General features: G+C 42.3%; 1 protein-coding gene across 3 annotated transcripts in view; it reads right to left on the bottom strand.

Moving 5' to 3' along the window:
- The window catches only part of SH3BGRL (SH3 domain binding glutamate rich protein like), a 59,074-nt gene that overhangs the window by 8,549 nt on the left and 28,165 nt on the right, over positions 1 to 22,360 (bottom strand). For all 3 annotated transcript variants that reach the window (XM_061598224.1, XM_061598223.1, XM_061598225.1), the window contains exons 2-3: positions 10,857 to 11,042; positions 3,643 to 3,723 (exon numbers count right to left, since the gene is read on the bottom strand). In XM_061598224.1, coding sequence (XP_061454208.1) covers positions 3,643 to 3,723; positions 10,857 to 11,042 — 267 coding nt within the window. The remainder of the gene's footprint in view (positions 1 to 3,642; positions 3,724 to 10,856; positions 11,043 to 22,360) is intronic.

Raw genomic sequence — 22,360 nt, 5'->3', positions numbered from 1 at the left:
GGAAAGGTATTGAAAATAAAACAGCCGATATCATAATGCCGTTGTATAAATCTATGGTGCGGCCGCATTTGGAATACTGTGTACAGTTCTGGTCGCCTCATCTCAAAAAGGATATTATAGAGTTGGAAAAGGTTCAGAAGAGGGCAACCAGAATGATCAAGGGGATGGAGCGACTCCCTTACGAGGAAAGGTTGCAGCATTTGGGGCTTTTTAGTTTAGAGAAAAGGCGGGTCAGAGGACACATGATAGAAGTGTATAAAATTAGGCATGGCATTGAGAAAGTGGATAGAGAAAAGTTCTTCTCCCTCTCTCATAATACTAGAACTCGTGGACATTCAAAGAAGCTGAATGTTGGAAGATTCAGGACAGACAAAAGGAAGTACTTCTTTACTCAGCGCATAGTTAAACTATGGAATTTGCTCCCACAAGATGCAGTAATGGCCACCAGCTTGGACGGCTTTAAAAGAAGATTAGACAAATTCATGGAGAACAGGGCTATCAATGGCTACTAGCCGTGATGGCTGTGCTGTGCCACCCTAGTCAGAGGCAGCATGCTTCTGAAAACCAGTTGCCGGAAGCCTCAGGAGGGGAGAGTGTTCTTGCACTCGGGTCCTGCTTGCGGGCTTCCCCCAGGCACCTGGTTGGCCACTGTGAGAACAGGATGCTGGACTAGATGGGCCACTGGCCTGATCCAGCAGGCTCTTCTTATGTTCTTATGTTCTTAAATCCTGGAATGTGTGATAAGGTAGCCATAGATTCAGTGGCTGGGTTTTGAAAAAGTCGAGATGTCTCCCCTCTCAGTTCCCCTCCAGAAAAGGGTGGTAGTGGCCCTCCTTACTGGGTTGTTGAAAAAATATAATAAAGATGAAATGAAATTTTGCACCAACACACACACACACACACACACACACACACACAGAGAGAATTCACAATGTTTCAGAATTCAAATGCTGAATATTTTCACATTTTGCCCTTTAAAAAAAAATCAAGGGGCCAATGAACATTAAGGCTAATAACCTTCAGAACAATAACCTTAAGAATCAACTTATCAAATTCAAAAGGTGGGTTGGAGAGAAAATTTAGCTCCGTGTACTTTGGACAGCAACTCAAGAAGCCTCCTAATATGTTCATAGAAAATACTGCATAGCTGGTAAGCGAGTCTTGTCCTATCGAAATCAGAGAAGAGTTTTCCCATTTTGAGGCTCTCCACAACAAAATGGAAATGGAAAGCCTTCAAGTCGATTCTGACTTATGGTGACCCTATGAATAGGGTTTTCATGGTAAGTGGCAGTCAGAGGTGGTTTGCCATTGCCTTCCTCTGAGGCTGAGAGGCAGTGACTGGCCCAAGGTCACCCAGTGAGCTTCATGGGTGTGTGGGGGTCGTAGTCCAACACCTTAACCACTACACCACACTGGCTCTCAATCCAGTGCTTAACTAGCCTAGACAGTGACACAAAACAGATCCATGGCAAAAATCTATTACAAAGAGACAGCATGTTCAAAGGATGTTCAAACATTTCTCTGCAAAAGGTTCAACTTCATAACAGATACTTTTTTAAGGCTGGCCTCTCCTATCCCCTTCCATGGGTTGTTGCCCCCCTTCTCTTTCTCACACATTATGGTAAACACAGGATTTAAACAGTCTACTTTCTTTCACATAAAGCAGCCAACCTGGGTGAGGACTGTGGCATGGAAAAGGAGGGTTAACTCTTTCCTCCCTGCACTATGTCCCCATCGAGGGGGCTACTTGCAACAAACAGCATCTTCAGTGTGTGTGTGTGTTTGTGATATATATATATTTGGTAGGAAAATGGCACAGAAGGAAAGAGTTAAGCCCTGTCCCCCTCCCAATGCTGCATAGGGGGGTCCTCCGTAGCTTATTTTTATGCAAAATAGAGAGCGGCCAGTTGCAAGCACATAGTTTGACTTTCTGAAAACAAATGGAATTCTGCCTTCAGAGCTACTTTCATGTCTTGCTAGCAAGACGAAAACACTTGCGCAAGTACAGTGCCGTGACAAAGTAGTTGCCCCCTGTCTGATTTTCTGCATTGTTGCATATTTTTGGCACTGAATGTTACCAGATCTTGAACCAAAACCTAATAGTAGAGAAAAGGGAAGCTGAGTGTACAAACAACACAAAATCTTGACACTTATTTCATTTATTTATTTAAAAAAGTTAGGCAACACCCAGTGCCCCTCTGTGAAAAAGTAATTGCGCCCCTATTAACTCAACCTAATGAAAGGGATTGTTAGGGCCAGAAGTTTGAATATCTTGGTAAACAATCAGGCCTGCTTTGGGCCAGCCATGCCCAATATAAATCTGACTAACTTTGGCCCTTGCCATCAGATTGATGTTGCCAGCAGATAGGTTCCAAACCCACATCATGCCACAATCGAAAGAAATTCCTGAATACCTCTGGAAAATAGTTGTTGATGCATATCAGTCTGGAAAGGGTTACAAAGCCATTTCTAAGGCTCTGGGGCTCCACCAAACCACTGTCAGAGCCATACCGACCAAATGGAGAAGGTTTGGGACAGCAAGAGTGGCCGTCCTGTCAAAATCCCTCCAAGAACAAGACATAAAATCATCCAGGAAGTCACAAAGGACCCCAGAACAACATCCAGGGATCTGCAGGCCTCTCTCGCCTCAGCCATGGTCAGTGGTCATGACTCCACCATCCGAAAGACACTGTGCAAACATGGGATTCATGGCAGAGTAGCAAGTCGGAAACCACTGCTCACTAAGAAGAATATAAATGCTCATCTAGAGTTTGCCAAAAAGCACCTGGATGATCCTCAAGAGTTCTGGAACAATGTTCTATGGACAGATGAGTCAAAGATGGAACTTTTTGGGTGACATGGGCCCTGTAATGTCTGGCGAAAACCAAACACTGCATTCCACATGAAGAACCTCATACAAACAGTCAAGCATGGTGATGGCAGAGTCATGGTTTGGGGATGCTTTCCTGCATCAGGACCTGGATGACTTGCCATCATTGAAGGAACCATGAATTCTGCTTTGTCTCAGAGAATTCTACAGGCAAATGTCAGGCCATCTGTCCGTCAGCTGAAGTGCAGCTGGGTCATGCAGCAAGACAATGATCCGAAACACACAAGCAAGTCTACATCAGAATGGTTGAGGAACAAGAAATTTAAAGTTTTGGAATGGCCTAGTCAAAGTCCAGGCCTAAACCCCATTGAGATGTTGTGGCAGGACCTGGAAGGAGCAGTTCATGATCGAAAGCCCACAAATGTCACTGAGTTAAAGGAGTTCTGCATGGAGGAGTGGGCCAAAATTCCACCACAGTGCTGTGAGAGACTGATCAGGAACTACAGGAAGCATTTGGTTGCAGTCATTGCTGCTAAAAGTGGCGTAACCAGGTTTTCAGTCTAAGGGGGCAATTCCTTTTTCACATGGGGGCACTGGGTGTTGCTTAATTCTCTTCAATAAATAAATGAAATAAGTATCAACATTTTGTGTTGTTTGTTCACTCAGGTTCCCTTTTCTCTAATATTAGGTTTTGGTTCAAGATCTGACAACATTCAGTGCCAAAAATATGCAACAATGCAGAAAATCAGACAGGGGGCCACTACTTTGTCATGGCATTGTATCTGACATTAACATAAAAAAGCAATGCATACCTTTGAACCAGGTGGGGCAGTCAGGCCTAAAAAGGCATACACTGCATTGTTCTCTCTAGCTTCAAAGAAAGCTTCATAGTCCTTTCAAATGAAAAAGGAGAAATATATTAATATTATAGCAACAGGAATTTAATCAGGGAGGCTAGTCCAGGCGTCACCAACATACTACCCGTGGGCGTACTGGAGCCCTTGAAAGCCAGTCAAGAAGTAGCTGCTTGCTTTCCTCTTCCCTCCCCATTCCCTTTTCTTCCTTCCTTGGAAGAGGAATTGATTGTTATACTAGTCTAGGAATTGTAGCTCTGTTTGTGTGTGTGTGGGGAATCGGGGTCTCCTAACAACTCTCAGCACCCTTCACAAGCTACAGTTCCCAGGAATCTTGGGGGGACTGTTAAAGTGGTATCATAGTGCTTTATATTTATAGTGCAGACGGGTACGAATGTTTTCTGAAGCTGCTGCACAGATGTTTGTGTATGAGTAAATTATTGTTGTAAAGCTGGTATAGCACAGGGTGATTTTCTTCTGAAATTCCTTGGTCCGTTCCATTATCCAACATATGCTTGCAATATGATATCTGGTGCCTTTTCCCTTTCTAAATCCACCTTGGACATCTGGCATTTCTCGCTCCATATATGGCAAGAGGCTTTGTTGAAGAATCTTGAGCATTACTTTACTTGCATGGGATATTAAGGCAATAGTTCGATAATTACTGAATTCCCTGGGATCCCCTTTCTTTGGAATTGGGATATATATTGAATGCTTCCAGTCTGTGGGCCATTGTTTAGTTTTCCATATTTCTTGACAAATTTTTACCAGATTTGGACAGATTTAGTCTCAGTAGCTTGTAGCAACTCTATTGGTATGCCATCTGTACTTGGTGATTTGTTTCTTCCAAGTATTTTACGAGCAGCTTTCACCTCACATTTTAAAAGTTCTGGTTCTTCATCATAAGGTTCCTCCATGAATGAATCTGTCATCCTGGCATCTCTTTTATACAGTTCTTCACTGTATTGCTTCCATCTCTTATTTCATCTCGGTCAGTCAGTGTGTTCCCCTGTTGATTATTCAACATCCCCACTCTTGGTTTAAATTTCCCTTTAATTTCTCTAATCTTTTGGAATAGGGCTCTTGTTCTTCCCTTTCCTTTTTGTTGTCCTCTTCTATTTCTATACAGTAACTATTGTAATAGTTCTCTTTGTCCCTACGTACTAGTCACTGTATTGTTGCATTTAGGGTTCTGACCATGTTTCTATCTCCTTTTGATTTTGCTTTCCTTCTCTCTTTAACCATTTCAAGTGTTTCTTCAGTCATCCATTGACTTTCTCTCTTTTTAACTAGAGGTATTATCTCTAGCATTCACTATAGCTGCCCAATTTCCCTGCTTTTTAAAGTTTGATAGAAATATTTGTTGGCTATAGGTACATTCTTAAACCACAAGGTTTTTTGCCTATTAGTGAATTTCACTGCTTTTTAGTCCAGGAGATAAGCATTCCCCTCACAGAGCTCCAATTCCTCAAATTCTGTGGGAAGAGGGGCTGACTGTTAAACCACTATGGTCACTGGAGCTCTGTCGGGAGAATAGGAGTCTCCCAATTAACACTCAACACCCTTCACAAACTACACTTCTCAGGATTCTTTGGGGGAAGCCATGACTGTTTAAAGTGGAATAAATGTCTGATGTAGATGTATTCTTAGGTTGCAATCCAATACACACTTACCTGGGAGTAAGTCCCATTAAACCCAATGGAGTATTTTTCTGAGTAGACATGTATTGGATTGCAGCCTTAGTCTCTGGAATTCCCTGTCTATTAGTATCATAAGGCAGGCACTTTCATTGTACTGCTTTCAACACCTGTTTAAAACTACCCAGTGGTGTAATTTTATCATGCACAATTGTTTTTTAAATAGTTGATTTTGTCTATATTTTGATTTTTATTATGTCTACTTGTTTTTAAAATCTGTTTATCTCATCGTTATTTTCTTATGTTTATTTGATGTTATTTTATGTGAACTGCTTATAGTTTTTTTTAAAAGTAAGTGGTATATCAACTAAAAAAAACTTGAATCACTATCTTGACTTTATAAGACAGTATTCTTTTTAAAAAATCAGCATTTCTTTTCTTTTTTTTAAGAAAAAACGATACTGGATTGTATTCAACTAAGTCCTACTCAGAGTAGACCCACTGAAATTAATTAACCTAAGTTGGTCATGTCAATTAACTTCAATGGATCTCCTCTGATTAGGGCTAACACTGAATACCACCATCCTATGTACACTTGTCTGAAACTCAGTGGGGCTTACTTCTGAACAGACAGGCAGAGGACTGCACTGGTAAATTCCAAAGCATCTTAAATGATAAAAAATGTAAGCTAACTCAATCGTGAAGCCAAAAGCAAGAGGGCAATCTATACTGCAGTAGGAATGGGTCCAATTTGCCTCAGGGAAAGTTCAGGTTTATTTGCTTAGACAGATGATATATTTTGGTAAGAGCTGTGTTTGTTTTTTTTAGATGACAGCTGGTAATCTAAACCTATAATGATATCCTGGAGGAAAAAGGATAATAAAAAACAAACCACCTAGAATGCATACTTTTCTTTCCATTATTATTATTATTTCAGAATTATTAGCAACATTCAATATATTATCGCATTAAATCAAATCAACTCTACATTGGCAAGCACGGCATCACAATACAGAGAGGAAACCAGTAATTTTGCAACTGCAGATGAGAAAATGCTGATTAACAGAGGTTTTTCAACTTCCCCTTTTTTTCCAAGCGGCTCTGCCTTTTTTCTCCCCCTCTTCCTGTAATCAGCCTGGCCTTTTAATGGGGATTCCCCCCCCCCAAGAGAAAGACCACAGATCTACTGCACAGCTTGCACAGGAAACCTAGGTGAAGTTAGCCAGGAAGCAGCCATTAAGGGCAAAACATTCCTGGTGTCTACAAGTCAGAGAAGCCAGGTGCCTAAAGCAGAATCTCATCTTATGAGCACAAAGAGATTAATCCACAAAGTTTTGGACCACCTATGAAGAAAGGGGGAAAGCAACAAGAAAGTTAGCATTCTGCTGAGAAATTTAAACGTTGGGCAACTTATTACATAGCTTTAAATTTAATCACAAAACTTTTAGGGCTCTCAGAAAACTTACAGATTTTTTAGTTGATTATACTATATTTGTATTTATTTATTTTATTTAAAATATATACAAACCACACTTTCATATAAAATCACAAGACAGTTTTCTGGCCGAAAACACAGTACTACACCAGAAACAGTAAAAACTTCTATCACATCAGTACGAGTGGTTGGCAAAGAATCTTGGATATGAAAGGCCTGTCTAAATAATAAGAGTTCTTAAGACGACATCTAAAAACAAGAAGGGATGACTCCTGCCAAATCTCTATTGGCAAGTAGTTCTACAAAGAAGGGGCAGCCACACTAAAGGCTCAGCCCCTGCTAAAGGGCACCCAAGCCTCAGGGGCATGTGGTACCACCAACAGTGCCCCATTCAAAGACCTCAATGATTGAAGAAATCAGGTAGAAACATACTTATTAACACTTCAGCAAAGGTGACTTTCTCAAGATCCTGAAGGGGAGAATTGTTCTATTACTATTGATTATTTTTACAGTCTCGCCAGTGCACACAGGGTTTTAAGCATAACATACAGCAAACAAGACAGGACCCTGCCCCGAGGGGGTTATAATCAAAAGTTTCAACAGTGAGGAAAGACAAGAGGGCTAAGAGTTACAAGGAACCAATGTCAGCAAATGATATCCATTTAGGCTTCCTTTAGAGTGGGGATCAGGACTGAGGTTTTCATTGAAAACGTTTTGAGGAGGGATCTGAAGAGGATTTAAAATCGCTTTCCCCCCCTATAAGCCTAATGTGGCTGGTAAAACAAAGACGGGGGCACACTGCTCACTGCAAAAACAAGAGAGTAAAACATTTTTATTGGTGTCACTTTTTTTTTTTAAAAAAAAGATTCCTTTCTTCTTTGAGGGCTGATCTCAGTACTGACCTTATTCACTCAAATGGCCCCTCCAGATGTTATTTTATTGTGTATCCATGATAATTTGTGCTCATGATGGTATTGGGGCAGTTATACACAATCTCCCTTTCAACAGTGTTTATACCTGCGAAAGTTGCAAGGTGGACATACTGTTTCCTTTCCATTCAGTGAATGTGCCATAACTTCCTGCTGATATCCTGTAACTTTTCACAACACAAATTTTCCAGTTTTGTTGTGTCCCACTTTTGTTGCGCTACAGAGCAAGAGTGCCCCACCAGATGGCAATTATGCAGTAACACTGAGGAAGCATCGCAGAATGATGTGTGGACGGTCCAGTATAAATCTGCTACTAATGCACTATTATAGTGTCACTGACATGTTGCAGAATACACCCGGAAAAAATAGAAAATAATAGTCTGGAAGGACACAAAAATTCAAGACGCCTCTGAATGAGATCAGCCCCTGAAGGAGGAAAGAATCCTTTCCTAAATGTGTCAACAAATAACATCCGGTGCTTCTTGAGAAAAATAAACAGTTGATCAGTTCCTGATTATCTTATGCTAAGATCTTGACCTGCATCTCTTCCCGTCTGAGCGTTCCTGCTCACTAACAATCAGACATGGAATGGAATCAATTGAGTAATATCGGTTGAAATCAACTCCCACTAAACCTGCTAAAAGTAATGAGCCCAAGTTAGTCACATCTATTAATTTCAGGTCTACTCTGAGTAGGGCTAGCACTGAATACTGCCTGTAATCCTATATATACTTGCCTGGGAACAAGTCTCAGTGAATCCAGTGGGGCTTATTTCTGAACAGACACTCCTAGGAATGTACTGATGGTGTTTAATACCACCTTATATGAAATTATTTTGATTGTTGATGTTTCTACTGTTAATTGCTTTGAGACGCTGCATAGGAAGCATCCACATGTGGGGTGTATGTCTACATAGCACGTCTTCCCTACTCTGAGGGAAGCTCGGTGGATGCCAACAAGGGAGAAGACCTTCTCAGTGGTGGCCCCCAAATTATGGAATGATCTCCCTGACGAGGTGCGCCACTGTTATCTTTTTGGCGCCAGGTTAAGACTTTCCTCTCCTCCCAGGCATTATAGCATGTGTTTTTAAAATTGTTTTAAAAATGTGTTTTAAATTTGTGTATTTGTTTTTAATGTTTTTAATTGTTGTAAACTGTCCAGAGAGCTTCAGCTATGGGGCGGTATACAAATGAAATAAATAAATAAATAGCAGTCATAGGGGCCCTGATCCAGATGGGGATCTACTGTGTGGGAAGAGGCGGCTTAACCCTTCTTCCCAGGGGTAACGTTGATGAAAGCCTTCCTGGCCCTGGAACAAACAAAGCGGCTAATAATTCAGGAGCGACGCAAGTAGACATACAAGGGGCTTCCCAAACAACCTCCTATCCAGATCCTGACCTGCTTAGCTGTTGCTGCTTTAGCGCTCTGGCTATGGGCAGAAACCACCCATGCTGGAGCCCTGATCTGGATTTCAGAAAAACACACAGACAAGCAATCATGCGTTTAAAGTAAGAAATAGTTTGACCCTGTTACACCAGGGAAGGCTTTATGCCAGGTGCCAGCACCCTTCAAAGACGCATCAATGAGGACCTCCTTCCTTACAATAGTGATTCCAACACTTTGAAAAGCTTTCCAACTCTAACCTCTGGCTGCTTTTTTTTTTTTTTTTTAAGGAGACAAGTAAAAATAATTTTGTTTAGATGTGCTTTAGGCCTCTCATAGGAATGGAACTTTGGTTGCATGGACTATTATGGCTGTCAGTTGATAGCAATTTATTTAGTTAATTAATCATCCGGCATTTAAATCTATTAAAATTTCTGACTGCTAGAGAGCAGAGGAAGTTTGCAAACTAGGAGAAGGGAGGGTCAACTATATGCATGCAATGCATGAAAGCCAGGAATGGGTCATCTGTGGCCCTCCAGATTCTGCTGGACTACACCTGCCAGCATCTTGGGCCATTAGCCATGCTGGCTTGGACTGACAGGAGTTGGAGTCCAATCCCATTTGGAAGGCCAGAGGCTCCCCATGTTGATGCGGGCATTTGTCTCCATTCTCCAGTAGGACCGCAGGTGTGCTTCAGTCGCTTCAACCACTGCCTTTTCACTAAGAAACCCACTATTCAATCAGCGGAGTCCTTTAAATTGCGCTTAAATGCTTTAAGTAGTTAATCACACTAACGGAACATCAATCCAAAACTGCAACTCTGCTTATTACAGATGTTCTATTTTTAGGTGTGTTGTCTTAAACGTTAGAAGGGACTTCGACTTCAAGGAGAGCAAGTCACAAATAAATTAAATTTATTACTTTTTAAAATCCTTAAAAAAAAAAAAAAACCTTGTTGTAGCATAGGGTTTTTTTAAGTGGCAATTACCCAGAAAGGGCACCGTTTCCCAGGAAGCTGTCCTATGCACTGCAATGAAAGGGGGCACCACAAGACTTTTAGAACTGGTGTGTGAGCTTGCTTTCCCCCTATTCCTTCTGCATCCCTTTTTTCTTATGTGATTTTAGATGAGAAGCCTGAAGGCAGGGACTGTTGAACGTTGTAAAGTCCTCTGGGAACCCCCTAAAAAGTGGGGTAAAAATGCTTTAAACAAATAAGCATGGACTCCATACTCTCTGGTCTAGTCACTCCTGGGGACGGGAGACAGGTAGGTCTCAGAAGGTGATGCTGGGGTACTGTCATCACCCAGCTATGTCCTTCTTCATAGGTAAAGGAGGCCTTTGGGTTTCACAGGGTTCCCTTTGTTCTGTTGTGGCAGAAATACATAGGAACATAGGAAGGTACCTTATACAGAGTCGGAACATTGGCCCACCTGGCACAGTGTTGTCTACACTGACTGACAGCAGCTTCTCCAGGGTTTCGGGCAGGTGTCTCTCCCAGTCTTACCTGGAGATTGAAACTGGGACATTCTGCATGAAGATTCTACCACTGAGCTATAGTCCTTCCCCAAACTTTTAACACAAAAAGGAGGGAAATAAAAAGAAACTGCTGCTATCACAAAACCTGTCAAAATATTCACCCACCCACCCAAATTTGGCACCTGCAAATGGGATGATGAATTTTGGACTGGGGGAGAGGGGATTTTTTCTCAACCCTAATTTCAGGGCTTGCACAGGAGAACTTCCTAGTGTATCTTTCCAGAAGACAGGTAACAGAGGCCTGGTTCTCACCCCAAGGTACCGGCTGTCATTAAAGATTCGTGGGGGCAAAGGATTCCCAGTGGCCGGCCGGCTGTCTGCAGGGACATTCTCTCGCATCCATTTGCGGTTCTCTTCGTTGGCTGCAATGTCCTTCTCCTCAAACGCAATCTTGTTGGCTTCCAAAAAGCCAAGCACGTCTTGCTGTTGCTTCTTAATCTAGAACAAATAATTTTCAATCAGTTAAGGGACGGATTTTAAAAAAAAAAAAACACACAGAAATTCAGTAATAACAGAGCCCAGTCTTAGAGATCAGGGAAAGCCTGGGCAAAAAAATATGCCTTTACGAGATGTCTGAAGCAACATATGGATGATGTTTCGTATACGGCAGAGTAAAGGGCATTTCACAAGGCAAGGCAATGGTGGAAAAATGCCCATTTAAGGGTCATCTCCCTTTAATATCCTATAGGGTGCAGTGCCACATTTTCCCAGATGATCTAAGTCGTCTTACAGGTCCTTACAAGGACTGATGGTCTTTCAGTTTACCTGGTCTTGAGTTGTTCAGGGCTTTCTATGTTAGTAACAAGATCTTCAACATGCGCCAGTAACTGATCAGCAGTCAGTGCAGTTCCCTCAACAAAGGTGTCATATGTGCATGTCCAGGCGCTGCAGCCTACTTCACCAGCTGCAGCTTCCAAATCAGTCTCAAGGGAAACGTCACATAGGACACCTTACTACAGTGCAATCGTGAAGATACTAAAGCATGAATCACGGTGGTCAAGCTATCCCTGTTGAGGAAAGGGCACAGTTGGCTTAACAAACTAAGCTGGTGACCATCAACCAGACTGACCTTACAGAATGTCCTCCAAGGCTGATTTAGGCAGGATCATATGGGGCAGGCTGTCCTTAATGCTGTAGCATCCATCTCTGTCTCAGGGAAAGTGACATGAAACAAATGAACTGCCATAGCTTATCTGAAGACCTCAATTGATAGGGCTGTCTGTATCTCAGCCAGAATAGTTTTCCACAAATGTAGAGCTACCACAGTGAGCAAGAACGTTGAAACCTGTGTTAACCAGACCCAACAATAAAAACAGTGAAGACCCCAAGAGGAGTAAGCACTGCAGTCTGCAACCTGGATCCAAATAAAGCTGCATGAACTTAGGTACTGGGTATTTATTCAACACCATTAGAGTCACATTATTTCATGTTGCAGTTGTATGTTTCTTTCTCTGTATAATGTTAGTATGTTTTTACAGTTTTAATATTTTATAGTGCTGGTATTTGACCGTAACAAATGATTGAACTTAGTTACCATTTAAAATTAATGGGAGTTAAACACAAGTCATTCCTAACTTGTCCCGTTGATTTCAATGGAACCTAAGGTCAACCAGCTTAATCTGGATCCAATCCTGTATCTACAGCACAGGTTCCCAAACTGTGGTCCACAGACCACTAGTTGTCCATAAGCTTCATTCAAGTGGTCCATGACACGTCTATAAAAATACAGTTAAAACCATACAGCATCTAGCACAACACCTTACAATTGCTGCAATGAGCAGCGAAATCATTAAGTGGCCCACCAAGACTCTGAGCAGCATCTTCGTTTGGGAGGGCAAATTTGAGATTCGCATTGCTTCTTTTAGGTACATTTACACACTCACACACAAAATGCATTTGCAAGAGGTGGGGTGACATTCACCTAGTAGCTTACTACCAACACCTTATAACTGAGCTGTCATGGAGGATCACAGCTTGAAGCTCAGCTTGTATCAAACAAGATAGAGCGACTGAACAATCTTTGCCTGTGGTGAATAACCTTGTTTGTCGAAGAACAGTTAAGCCCCAAAATGATTAAATAATTGCTTCAGGGTGGGGGGCGTCAGGGGATTCCCAAGTTTCAGCTCTGCATACTATGGAGAAAGCAGGAGTATCTTGCAGTCATCTGAAATGACCACTTCTAAAACAGTTAAGAGAGCCCATACAACCTGCCCAATCAGAGTATCTAACCATGTTTACCTTTGTTCATCCAAATGTAACCTATATTATCCATTCACGCAGGGATAGGTAATATCCTGGGTGATACATTTCTCTACAGCAGCCTTTCCCAACCTTGGGTCCCCAGATGTTGCTGGACTACAGTTCCCATAATTCCTGACCATTGGCCATGCTTTCTGGAGCTGATGGGAGTTGTAGTCCAACAACATCTGGGGGCCCAAGGTTGGGAAACACTGCTCTACAGGAAGGGTCATAGCTCAGTGGCGGAACACCTATTTTGCATGTAGAAGGTCCCGGGTTCAATCCCCAGCACTGCCAGGTAGGACTGGGCATGTCCCCTGCCTGAAACCCTAGAGGGCCACTACCAGTTAGTGTAGACAGTACTGAGCTAGATGGACCAAGAGTCTGATTCAGCCTGAAGGCTGCTCCCTACGTTGTTATAACGAAATTGCAGAAACTGTCCATCTCCAGATCGCTCCTGTCACAAGGAAACCAGCTAAAAAGAAAAGAAAAAATAGGCTGGCTTTAAGTTAATTAGCCCATTGTGAGAAAAGCAGTAGACACTGTTACTTCCGATTCAGGCCAGATACGGGACTTGTCAAGCAGCTTTCCCATATATGGAAAAGTAAAAACACCCAAATCTTCCACGGAGCAGATGTGGGGTCAGTGGAGAGGCAGACAAACTCCAAATATGGTAGCTGAGCTCCCTGGCATGCAGGAGTATAGTGGCTGAAAGAGGAAGCAAGAGGGAGAAATGCAAGCAATTCTTAGATCTGAAGCTTGTGGTGGGACGTTCACTGTACCATGTACATTGCAGCAACGCAAAGGAACACAGAAAGCTACCTTATTCTGAGTCAGACCTTTAGTCCATGTAGATCAGTATGGTCTACACTGACTGGCAGCAGGTCTCCAGGATTTCAGACTGGGGTCTCTCCCAGCCTTACCTGGAGATGCTGGGGACTGACCCTGGGGCCTTCTGCATGCAAAGCGGATGCTCTACTGCTGAGCCACCGCCCTTCCCCAAAGGTTGAAGATAGAGGCCTGGTCTACACGTGCAGCAGAACAAGACGGCAAAATGGACTGAACTCATTCAGGTGGCAAGTCTGAATGTTGCCTTAAGATAAAAGCTCACTCCCTGAAAATGGGAAACCAGCACAGCAGGCAAAGGGCTAAGCTAGAACTCTCTCCCTGGTGCCCTAATTTTCTCTTTGCAATGAGGTGTTTATTAACTTTTTAAAACAAAAAAACAAGGAAGAACATTCAGGAGTGGTACAACCCATTCTACCACTTCATTTCACTGCACGTGTAGACCAGGCCCTACAGATTAGACCGACCTTTGCCAACCTAATGCCCTCCAGATGTTTTGGACTACAACTCCCATAACCCCTATCCCCCTGTCCCATAGTGTTTTATTGACTGGGGCTAATGGGAGTTGTAGTTCACAACATCTGGACAGCACCAGGTCTAAACTGTGGTGCAGCCTTTCCCAACCAGTGTGCCTCCAGGTGTTGTTGGACTACAACTCCCATCAGCCTCAGCCAGCATTGCCAATGGTCAGGAAAGATGGGAATTGTGGTCCAACAACACCTGGAGGGAAAGGCTGGTGTAGCGGAAGTGGGATGAACTCACATTCGCTGGATTCTGATGCATTACTTTTCAGGGCAGAGGAAGTGTGTTCAAAACCACTTCCACCAGAGTTTAAAACAGGGATGGGAAAGAATGACATGTTTCCCATCACTGGTTTAGAATGTTTGTCTGTGCATCGTCACCTTATTTATTCAACCCAGTGTTCTGACCAGTTTTATGGTTTGAGTGGCTGTTTGTGTTTTTCTTTAAAAGGTCTTGTTATTTGGTCAACCTGGCGCCCTCCAGATGTTCTGAAATATAACTCCCATATGCCCCTGCCAGTATGGTTAATGATGAGGGATTATAGGACTTGTTGTTCAACAAACATCTGGAGGACACCACGGTGGCTATCCCTGGCTTTGGTACAATTTATTTGCATTTCACCCTCTCTCCTAGAAGCTCAGGGTGGTGGGCACGGATGTTATTTCATTTTATCTTCACAACAACTCTATGAAGCAGCTTACTCTGAGTGAATTGATGGGCTGAAGGATATCCAGTGAGTTTCATGACTGTTTCAAAGAACTCTCCCAACCAACTCCAACATTTTTTCTGCTATGCAGTTTGTTTCCACACCCTCTTCAGGGAAAAGTCTCCGTAGTTCCTCAGGGAGAGGATAAATTATGCAGACAGTTGCTCACCACCATGAGGCTTTCCTTGGAATGTGTAGCCACAGCAAGGGAAGAGCATTAATATAGATGAATACACTAAAACAGGAAAAAGCTACTATGCCTTAATTCAGCCTTGTTCATTCAGGGAGAACATTAGAAGGGTTCAGCGGGATCAGACCAATGGCCCATCCATGCCAGCATCCTGTCCTCACAGTGGCCAACCAGATGCCCCAATGGGAAGCCCACAAGCAGAACCTGAGTGCAAGAGCACTCTCCCCACCTGCAATTCCCCCAAAACTGGTATTCAGAGGCATGGGCTGTGGCTTTAATTTCCTTAGGTGAGAGGGTGTCTGGATTGCCCCAAGTGAGGGGGGTTGGAATGAGTGGCGGCGTTTTCTCCTGCTGCTCCCATTTGCCCCAATTGACAAACCTTAGCTGCTCAGGGAAGATTCACAGAGAGTGTAGGAACAAAGGGTCTAAAAAGCCAGACTAGGCCGTGAGGGACAACGAAGCTGTTCTGGCGAAGCCTACCAATCGCCTTTTCTCTTTTCCCAGGAAATGCTAGGAGGCTAGAGGCTGGGAGGCAAGAACAAAAAAGATTAGTCCCAGCTTTGCCTCACGGCAGAAATGTGGAAATCTGAATTTAAGATTGGAAAAATGAGAAACTGAGAGAAACAAAGTTAACAGATGCTTGCATCTCTAGTACACACCACACATTTAAAGCACATCTCCCCCCGCCTCCACAAATATATATGTAAAAATATCTTGGGAACTGTAGTTTGTTAAGGGTGCCACAGTTCCCAGGATTATTTTGGGGACGGGATGTGCTTTAAATATAGTGTGTGTACGCAGCCACAGCACAGAAGATAAGAGGCCTCAGCAGCTTCACAGAACCACAATTCCCAGGGTGCCCTTAGAGGGGGCTACAACAGTTAGCCATGTGTAAACCTGGACTAGGTTTTGCAATATGGGCTGTACCCAAAGTACTGTACTGTACGTATAATTTCTGGGATACCACTAAATTGCACAGGGCATCCTTCGTGCCAGCCAACAGCATCGGCCCATTCAAATTGCCTGAACTGCTGTTGATCAAACTCAGAAGAAGAGAGTTGCATTTCAATGGGGCGGTAACAAGAAAGGTGGACTATTGCCAAGTCAAATTAATTTATCCACAGGGAACTGAGCTAGTGTGAGGGCCTAACTGTGTGTTTTGCCTTCATTTGACATTCCACAGAACACAAGGAATGCGCTTCCTGTTCCAAGTCAAAAGAGCACCCTGCAAAAATGCCCAGCTGAGAACAAATGTTATGCTTCTAAAACAAGAGAAGCGTAAAGCTGTCCAAGAACTTAACTGGTGTGCCGCAAAGAAAAAAAGAAAGATAGCCAAACACTTTTCTTTCAAAAGGGCACAGATTTCCCTAGTGTTACAGGCAACTGCACATCAGACTTCACCACCTTTGAAGCACAAGAAAATTCCAAGGCTGTCTGAATCGAGCTTGGCCTGGGGCATTTTGCCTTTTAGTTTTTCGAAAAGGTGGCTCTCTCCACACTCTCTCACCACACAGCAGTGCTTAAGGTCAACTTGTGCTTCACGTGAAGCAGAGCACAAAATTGCAAGTTAAGGAAGATATTGATTGGAAGCATATATACGTTAGGCTTTCTCTCCTGAGGATTTTGAAGGTCACATCTGCACCTGATATTTAAAGCACTATTATACCACTTTAAATAGCCATGGCTTCTCCCAAAGAATCCTGGGTAGTTTGTTAAGGGCACTGGGATGTGTTAGGAGACGCTAATTCCCCTAACAGAGCTACCATTCCCAAAGTTCCCTGGGAAGAGGGATTGGTTGCTAAACCACTCCAAATATTATTTCTAATATAATGCATTCTATTTGTTATTTTCACAAATATATGCATATTTATGCACACTTGCCCCTACTATACATATTTTTGTAAATGTTATTTGGTTGGAGAACTGCATCACAAAATTTGGAGAAGCATAGCGAGAATCCCAAGGGCCAGGTAAAGAGGCCTGGCTGCTGCTGTTGTTGTTATGTGCCTCCAAGTCGATTACGACTTATGGCGGCCCTATAAATCACCAACCACCAAGAGCATCTGTCATGAACCACCCTGTTCGGATTTTGTAAGTTCAGGTCTGTGGCTTCCTATATGGAATCAGTCCATCTCTTGTTTGGTCTTCCTCTTTTTCTATGCCCTTCTGTTTTTCCAAGCATTATTGTCTTTTCTAGTGAATCATATCTTCTCATTCTGTGTCCAAAGTATGATAACCTCAGTTTCATCATTTTAGCTTCTAGTGATAGTTCTGGTTTTATTTGTTCTAACATCCAACTATATGTCTTTTTTGCAGTCCATGGTATCTGCAAAGCGCTCCTCCAACACCACATTTCAAATGAGCTGATTTTTCTCTTATCTCTTTTTTCACTGCCCAACTTTCACATCCGTACATGGAGATCAGGAATACCATGATCACGACTTTAGTGTTCAGTGATATATCTTTGCATTTGAGGACCTTTTCTAGTTCTCTTATAGCTGCCTTCTCCAGTCCTAGCCTTCTTCTGATTTCTTGACTATTGTCTCCATTTTGGTTAATACTATGCCAAAGTACTGATAATCCTTGACAAGTTCAATGTCCTTGTTATCAACTTTAAAGTTACATAAATCTTCTGTTGTCATTACTTTAGTCTTTTTGATGTTCAGCTGTAGTCCTGCTTTTGTGCTTTCCTCTTTAACTTTCATCAGCATTAGTTTCAAATCATTACTGGTTTCTGCTAGTAGTATGGTATCGTCTGCATATCTTAAATTATTGATATTTCTCACTCCAATTTTCATGCCTCCTTCATCTTGGTCCAATTCCACTTTTCGTATGATATATTCTGCATATACATTAAACAAATAGGGTGATAAAATACACCCGTCTCACACCCTTTCCAATGGGGAACCAATCGGTTTCTCCATATTGTCCTTACAGTAGCCTCTTGTGCAGAGTATAGGTTACGCATCAGGACAATCAGGTGCTGTGGCACCCCCATTTCTTTTAAAGCATTCCATAGTTTTCCATGATCTACACAATCAAAAGCTTTGCTGTAATCTATACAGCACAGGGTGATTTCCTTCTGAAATTTCTTGGTCCGTTCCATTATCCATCGTATGTTTGCAATTTGATCTCTGGTGCCTCTTCCCTTTCTAAATCCAGCTTGGACGACTGGCATTTCTCACGCCATATATGGTAAGAGCCTTTGTTGTAGAATCTTGAGCATTACTTTACTTGCATGGGATATTAAGGCAATAGTTCAATAATTACTGCGTTCCCTGGGATCCCCTTTCTTTGGAATTGGGATGTTTATTGAACACTTCCAGTCTGTGGGCCATTGTTTAATTTTCCATATTTCTTGACAAATTTTTGTCAAACTTTAAACAGATTCAATCTCAGTAGCTTGTAGCAGCTCTATTGGTATGCCATCTGTTCCTGGTGATTTGTTTCTTCCAAGTATTTTAAGAGCAGCTTTTACCTCAAATTCTAAAATTTCTGGTTCTTCATCATATGGTTCCTCCGTGAATGAATCTGTCGTCCTGGCATCTCTTTTAGCGAGTTCTTCAGTGTATTGCTTCCATCTTCCTTTTATTTCACTTCGGTCAATCAGTGTGTTCCCCTGTTGATTATTCAACATCCCTACTCTTGGGTTAAATGTCCCTTTAATTTCTCTAATCTTTTGGAATAGGGCTCTTGTTCTACCCTTTTTGTTGTCCTCTTCTATTTCTATACAATAACTATTGTAATAGTTCTCTTTGTCCCTACGTACCAGTCGCTTTATTATTGCATTTAGGGTTATTACTGTGTTTCTGTCTCCTGTTTTTGCTTTCCTTCTCTCTTTAACCATTTAAGAGTTTCTTCAGTCATCCATTGGGGTCTTTCTCTCTTTTTAACTAGAGATATTGTCTTCTTGCATTCTTCCCTGATAATGACTCTGACTTCACTCCATAGTTCTGGTTCTCTATCAACTAAGTTTAAAGCCTCAAATCTGTTCCTTATTTGATCTTTATATTCTTCTGGGATGTTATTTAAATTGTATTTTGGCATTATGACTGCTCTGGTCTTCTTTTGCTTTACTCTGATTTTCAATATGACCAGTTCATGATCTGTACCACAGTCTGCTCCTGGTCTTGTTTTCGCAGAAAGTATGGAAATTCTCCATCTTTTACCACCAATTATATAATCAATTTGATTCCTATACTGACTATTTGGTGATGTCCACATGTACAGTTGTCTTTTCGGTTGCTGAAAAAATGTGTTTGCAAGAAACAAATTATTGGCTTCACAGAATTTGACAAGACTTTCTCCTGCTTCATTTCTATCTCCTATGCCCCATTTCCCCACAATTCTTAGTTCTTCTCTGTTCCCTGCTTTGGCATTCCAGTCCCCCATGATTATCAGCACATCTTGTTTTGGTGCGTGATTAATTTCGTCCTGTACTTCTGTTTGAGAGTAGACTTGGATGATGGTTATGTTAATAGTTTTTCCGTTAAATCTAATTGATATAACTCACTCCGACCTTGCGTTGTAGCTCTTAATTGCTTTTGCTACATCACCTCACTATTAAAGCAATCCCATTTCTTCTTAATTTCTCATTTCCTGCATAAAATATTTTGTAGTTGCCTGATTGAAAATATCCCATTCCAGTCCATTTTAATTCACTCACGCCAAGTATTGTAATGTTATGTTCCATTTCTTGCTTGACAATTTCTAACTTTCCTTGGTTCATGCTTCTCACGTTCCATGTTCCTATTGTGTGAGTCGTACAACTCTGGACTCTCCTTTCGCATCTGTGCGCATCAGCCTCTGGGCTTCCTTTTGGCTTTGACCCAGCTGTGTCATTAGTCACAGCACTACTGGTACTTGTCCTTTGTTCTTCCCCAGTAGCTCGGTGAGTGCCTTCTGACCTGGGGGTCTCATCTTCCAGCACTGTCTCATGTTGCATTTTGGATACTCTGTTCATAGGGTTTTCGTGGTAAGAGGTATTCAGAGATGGTCTAACAAAGCTTTCCTCTGAGTTTGGATGCATCTTAGTCTGGTGTCTCAGCTTTGACCATTCCGCCTTGGGTGCCCCTGCTAGGAGTCTAGCTGCTTGGTCTAGACTCCTGATGGCATTGCGCTCAGCTTCTTCAACACTCTCAAACCCCTTCACCACGTTAAGGTGCGCATCTTAGAGAGGGAAGAGGCCTGGAGCATTCCCCAAAACCCCAGGCTTGTGGTTCCCTAAAACCTGCTTTTGGAAAACTGACACCATTTTGAATTATGTTGCTGGCCAGGATGCCTCTCTGCTTCCCTCCACCCCACATCCCTATCTGTAATCAAGATAAGGTAAACATTGTTTCCAAAACTTTCTGTTTACAAGGAAACTGAGCCTGTAAAAATGAAATGGGGAGTACAAACAAATCCTACTGAAGACTAGGGCTGCAATCCAATATACTTATCTGGGAGTCCCACTGAACCCAACGGTGCTCACTGCTGAAGAAACATGTATTGGATTGCAGCCTAGCTGTGTTATCCTGTTGAAGCAAAGAAAAAAAATATCAATTCCTAGGCTTGGTTTAAACACTAAAGACAAATTAGATATTCTGGGCCTGCAAAATATGATGCCTTTCAGTCGAGACAAATGCTTGCTTTTATTTAACGAAGCAGAAAAGACCTGGTTAAAAGTAGAGATTATGGGGGCCCTCTGTATATCCCCAGTTGGCCTTAGGGATTTTTGCAAAGTAAAAAAATGGCTCAAACAAAGAGAGAATCACAAGAACCTGATCATTAGGACCAAACCATTATTTGGCTATGCTGCCTGAACAAAACAATAATGCAGGGTTTGGGGGAACTGTGGCTCTCTAGATGTTGCTTGACTACAACTTCCAACGTCTCTTATTATTGGCTATGTTGGCTGGGGATGATGGGAGTTGGGCATCCAACACCATCTAGAGGGTCACCGGTTCTCCAGCCCTGCCTTCAAGACAACCAAGGTTACTACTGCAGATGCTTTGGTAGGCAACAGGTGATGCATTAGTACACAAATTCATCTCACAAGTGCCATCAGACACCACTAGATTTAAAATAGTTATACTTCCAAGTTTCCTGAAAGCTCCATAATGACACAATACCCTGGAATATTATACCTTTCCACTCCTTCCTAAAAAAAAGAGCATTAATAAACATGGGCCATTTTTTTTCTCCAGTCTTTTCCTTTTTCCAGATACTCAGTTTGCACAAACCCCCACAACATTCCAGTGAGAGACGCAGGAGGCAAGCTTGCAATCAATCAAAGCCATGCCTGTTTAAAGTGGAATAAATGTATGGCGTGAATGTGGTCGTAGAAAGGGCATGCCACACAGAGGGCCTGCTCTTTAGAATTTACTACTGCCCCACTGAATTGCCACCACCTGAAGAACATGGTCACGGTCATCTCATCCCCTCAGTCACTCAAGGACTTCCAGCAGTCCTGCTAATTGGGTGCCGAGTATCCTCAGCCGGTGCTGACATCTCTTAAGAACATCGGGCATTTAAGGAGCATCCGAATATTTGCAGCGAACAGCTCCAAATGCTTCCCCTGCTGCTCTGCATTGCATCAGGGCTGATAATACATGTCTATTTTTAGAAATGGGCGATTATGGCTGAACTCTTCCTGCTGCCGCTGTCGTCTCAGGCAGATTTTTTGAGCCAAGAATCACACATAAAGCAATGCCACCTGCAAAAGCTTACAGTGCTGGTTCCAGCTCGGTGACACAATATTCTGGGCAACTGCCAGACAGTCAAAAGCACATGAATACCTATGTCCTGGATGGCATCTTTAAAATGCCTGTGCAATGCACAAAAATGCTCAGTCAGGAATCCTGTCTGCAGGAGAAGGAGGAGGAAATGCATATAACAGAAAAAAAATAGCTATAAGACAAAGGGAACTTTTGGTTCCCAGACTGAACATGCCTCACAGAGCCACTTCTTAATGCTACTATTTACTATGTGAATTGTTTATTACGTACTTATTTAAGACACTTATATACCACTTAATCATTCATATTTCTAAGTGGTGTACATAAAAACAAACTGTGCAGAAAATGAAATAATAAGACAATAAACATTTATCATAAAACCAAACACTACCTTAAAATGCCTGCTGGAAAAAGAAAGTCTTTGTCATGGCTCGTGAGCTTTGCCGAAGGGTAACTTTAAAATCTTTGTAACGGAATTCCTCCATTTAACCAGGCAAGCACTCCTCCACCAGTTCTGAATCTCCTTCCAGACCTT

This window comes from Rhineura floridana, chromosome 16, assembly GCF_030035675.1.
Source record: "Rhineura floridana isolate rRhiFlo1 chromosome 16, rRhiFlo1.hap2, whole genome shotgun sequence".
Classification (NCBI taxonomy): domain Eukaryota; kingdom Metazoa; phylum Chordata; class Lepidosauria; order Squamata; family Rhineuridae; genus Rhineura; species Rhineura floridana.
This window is presented reverse-complemented; position numbering and strand designations above follow the sequence as displayed.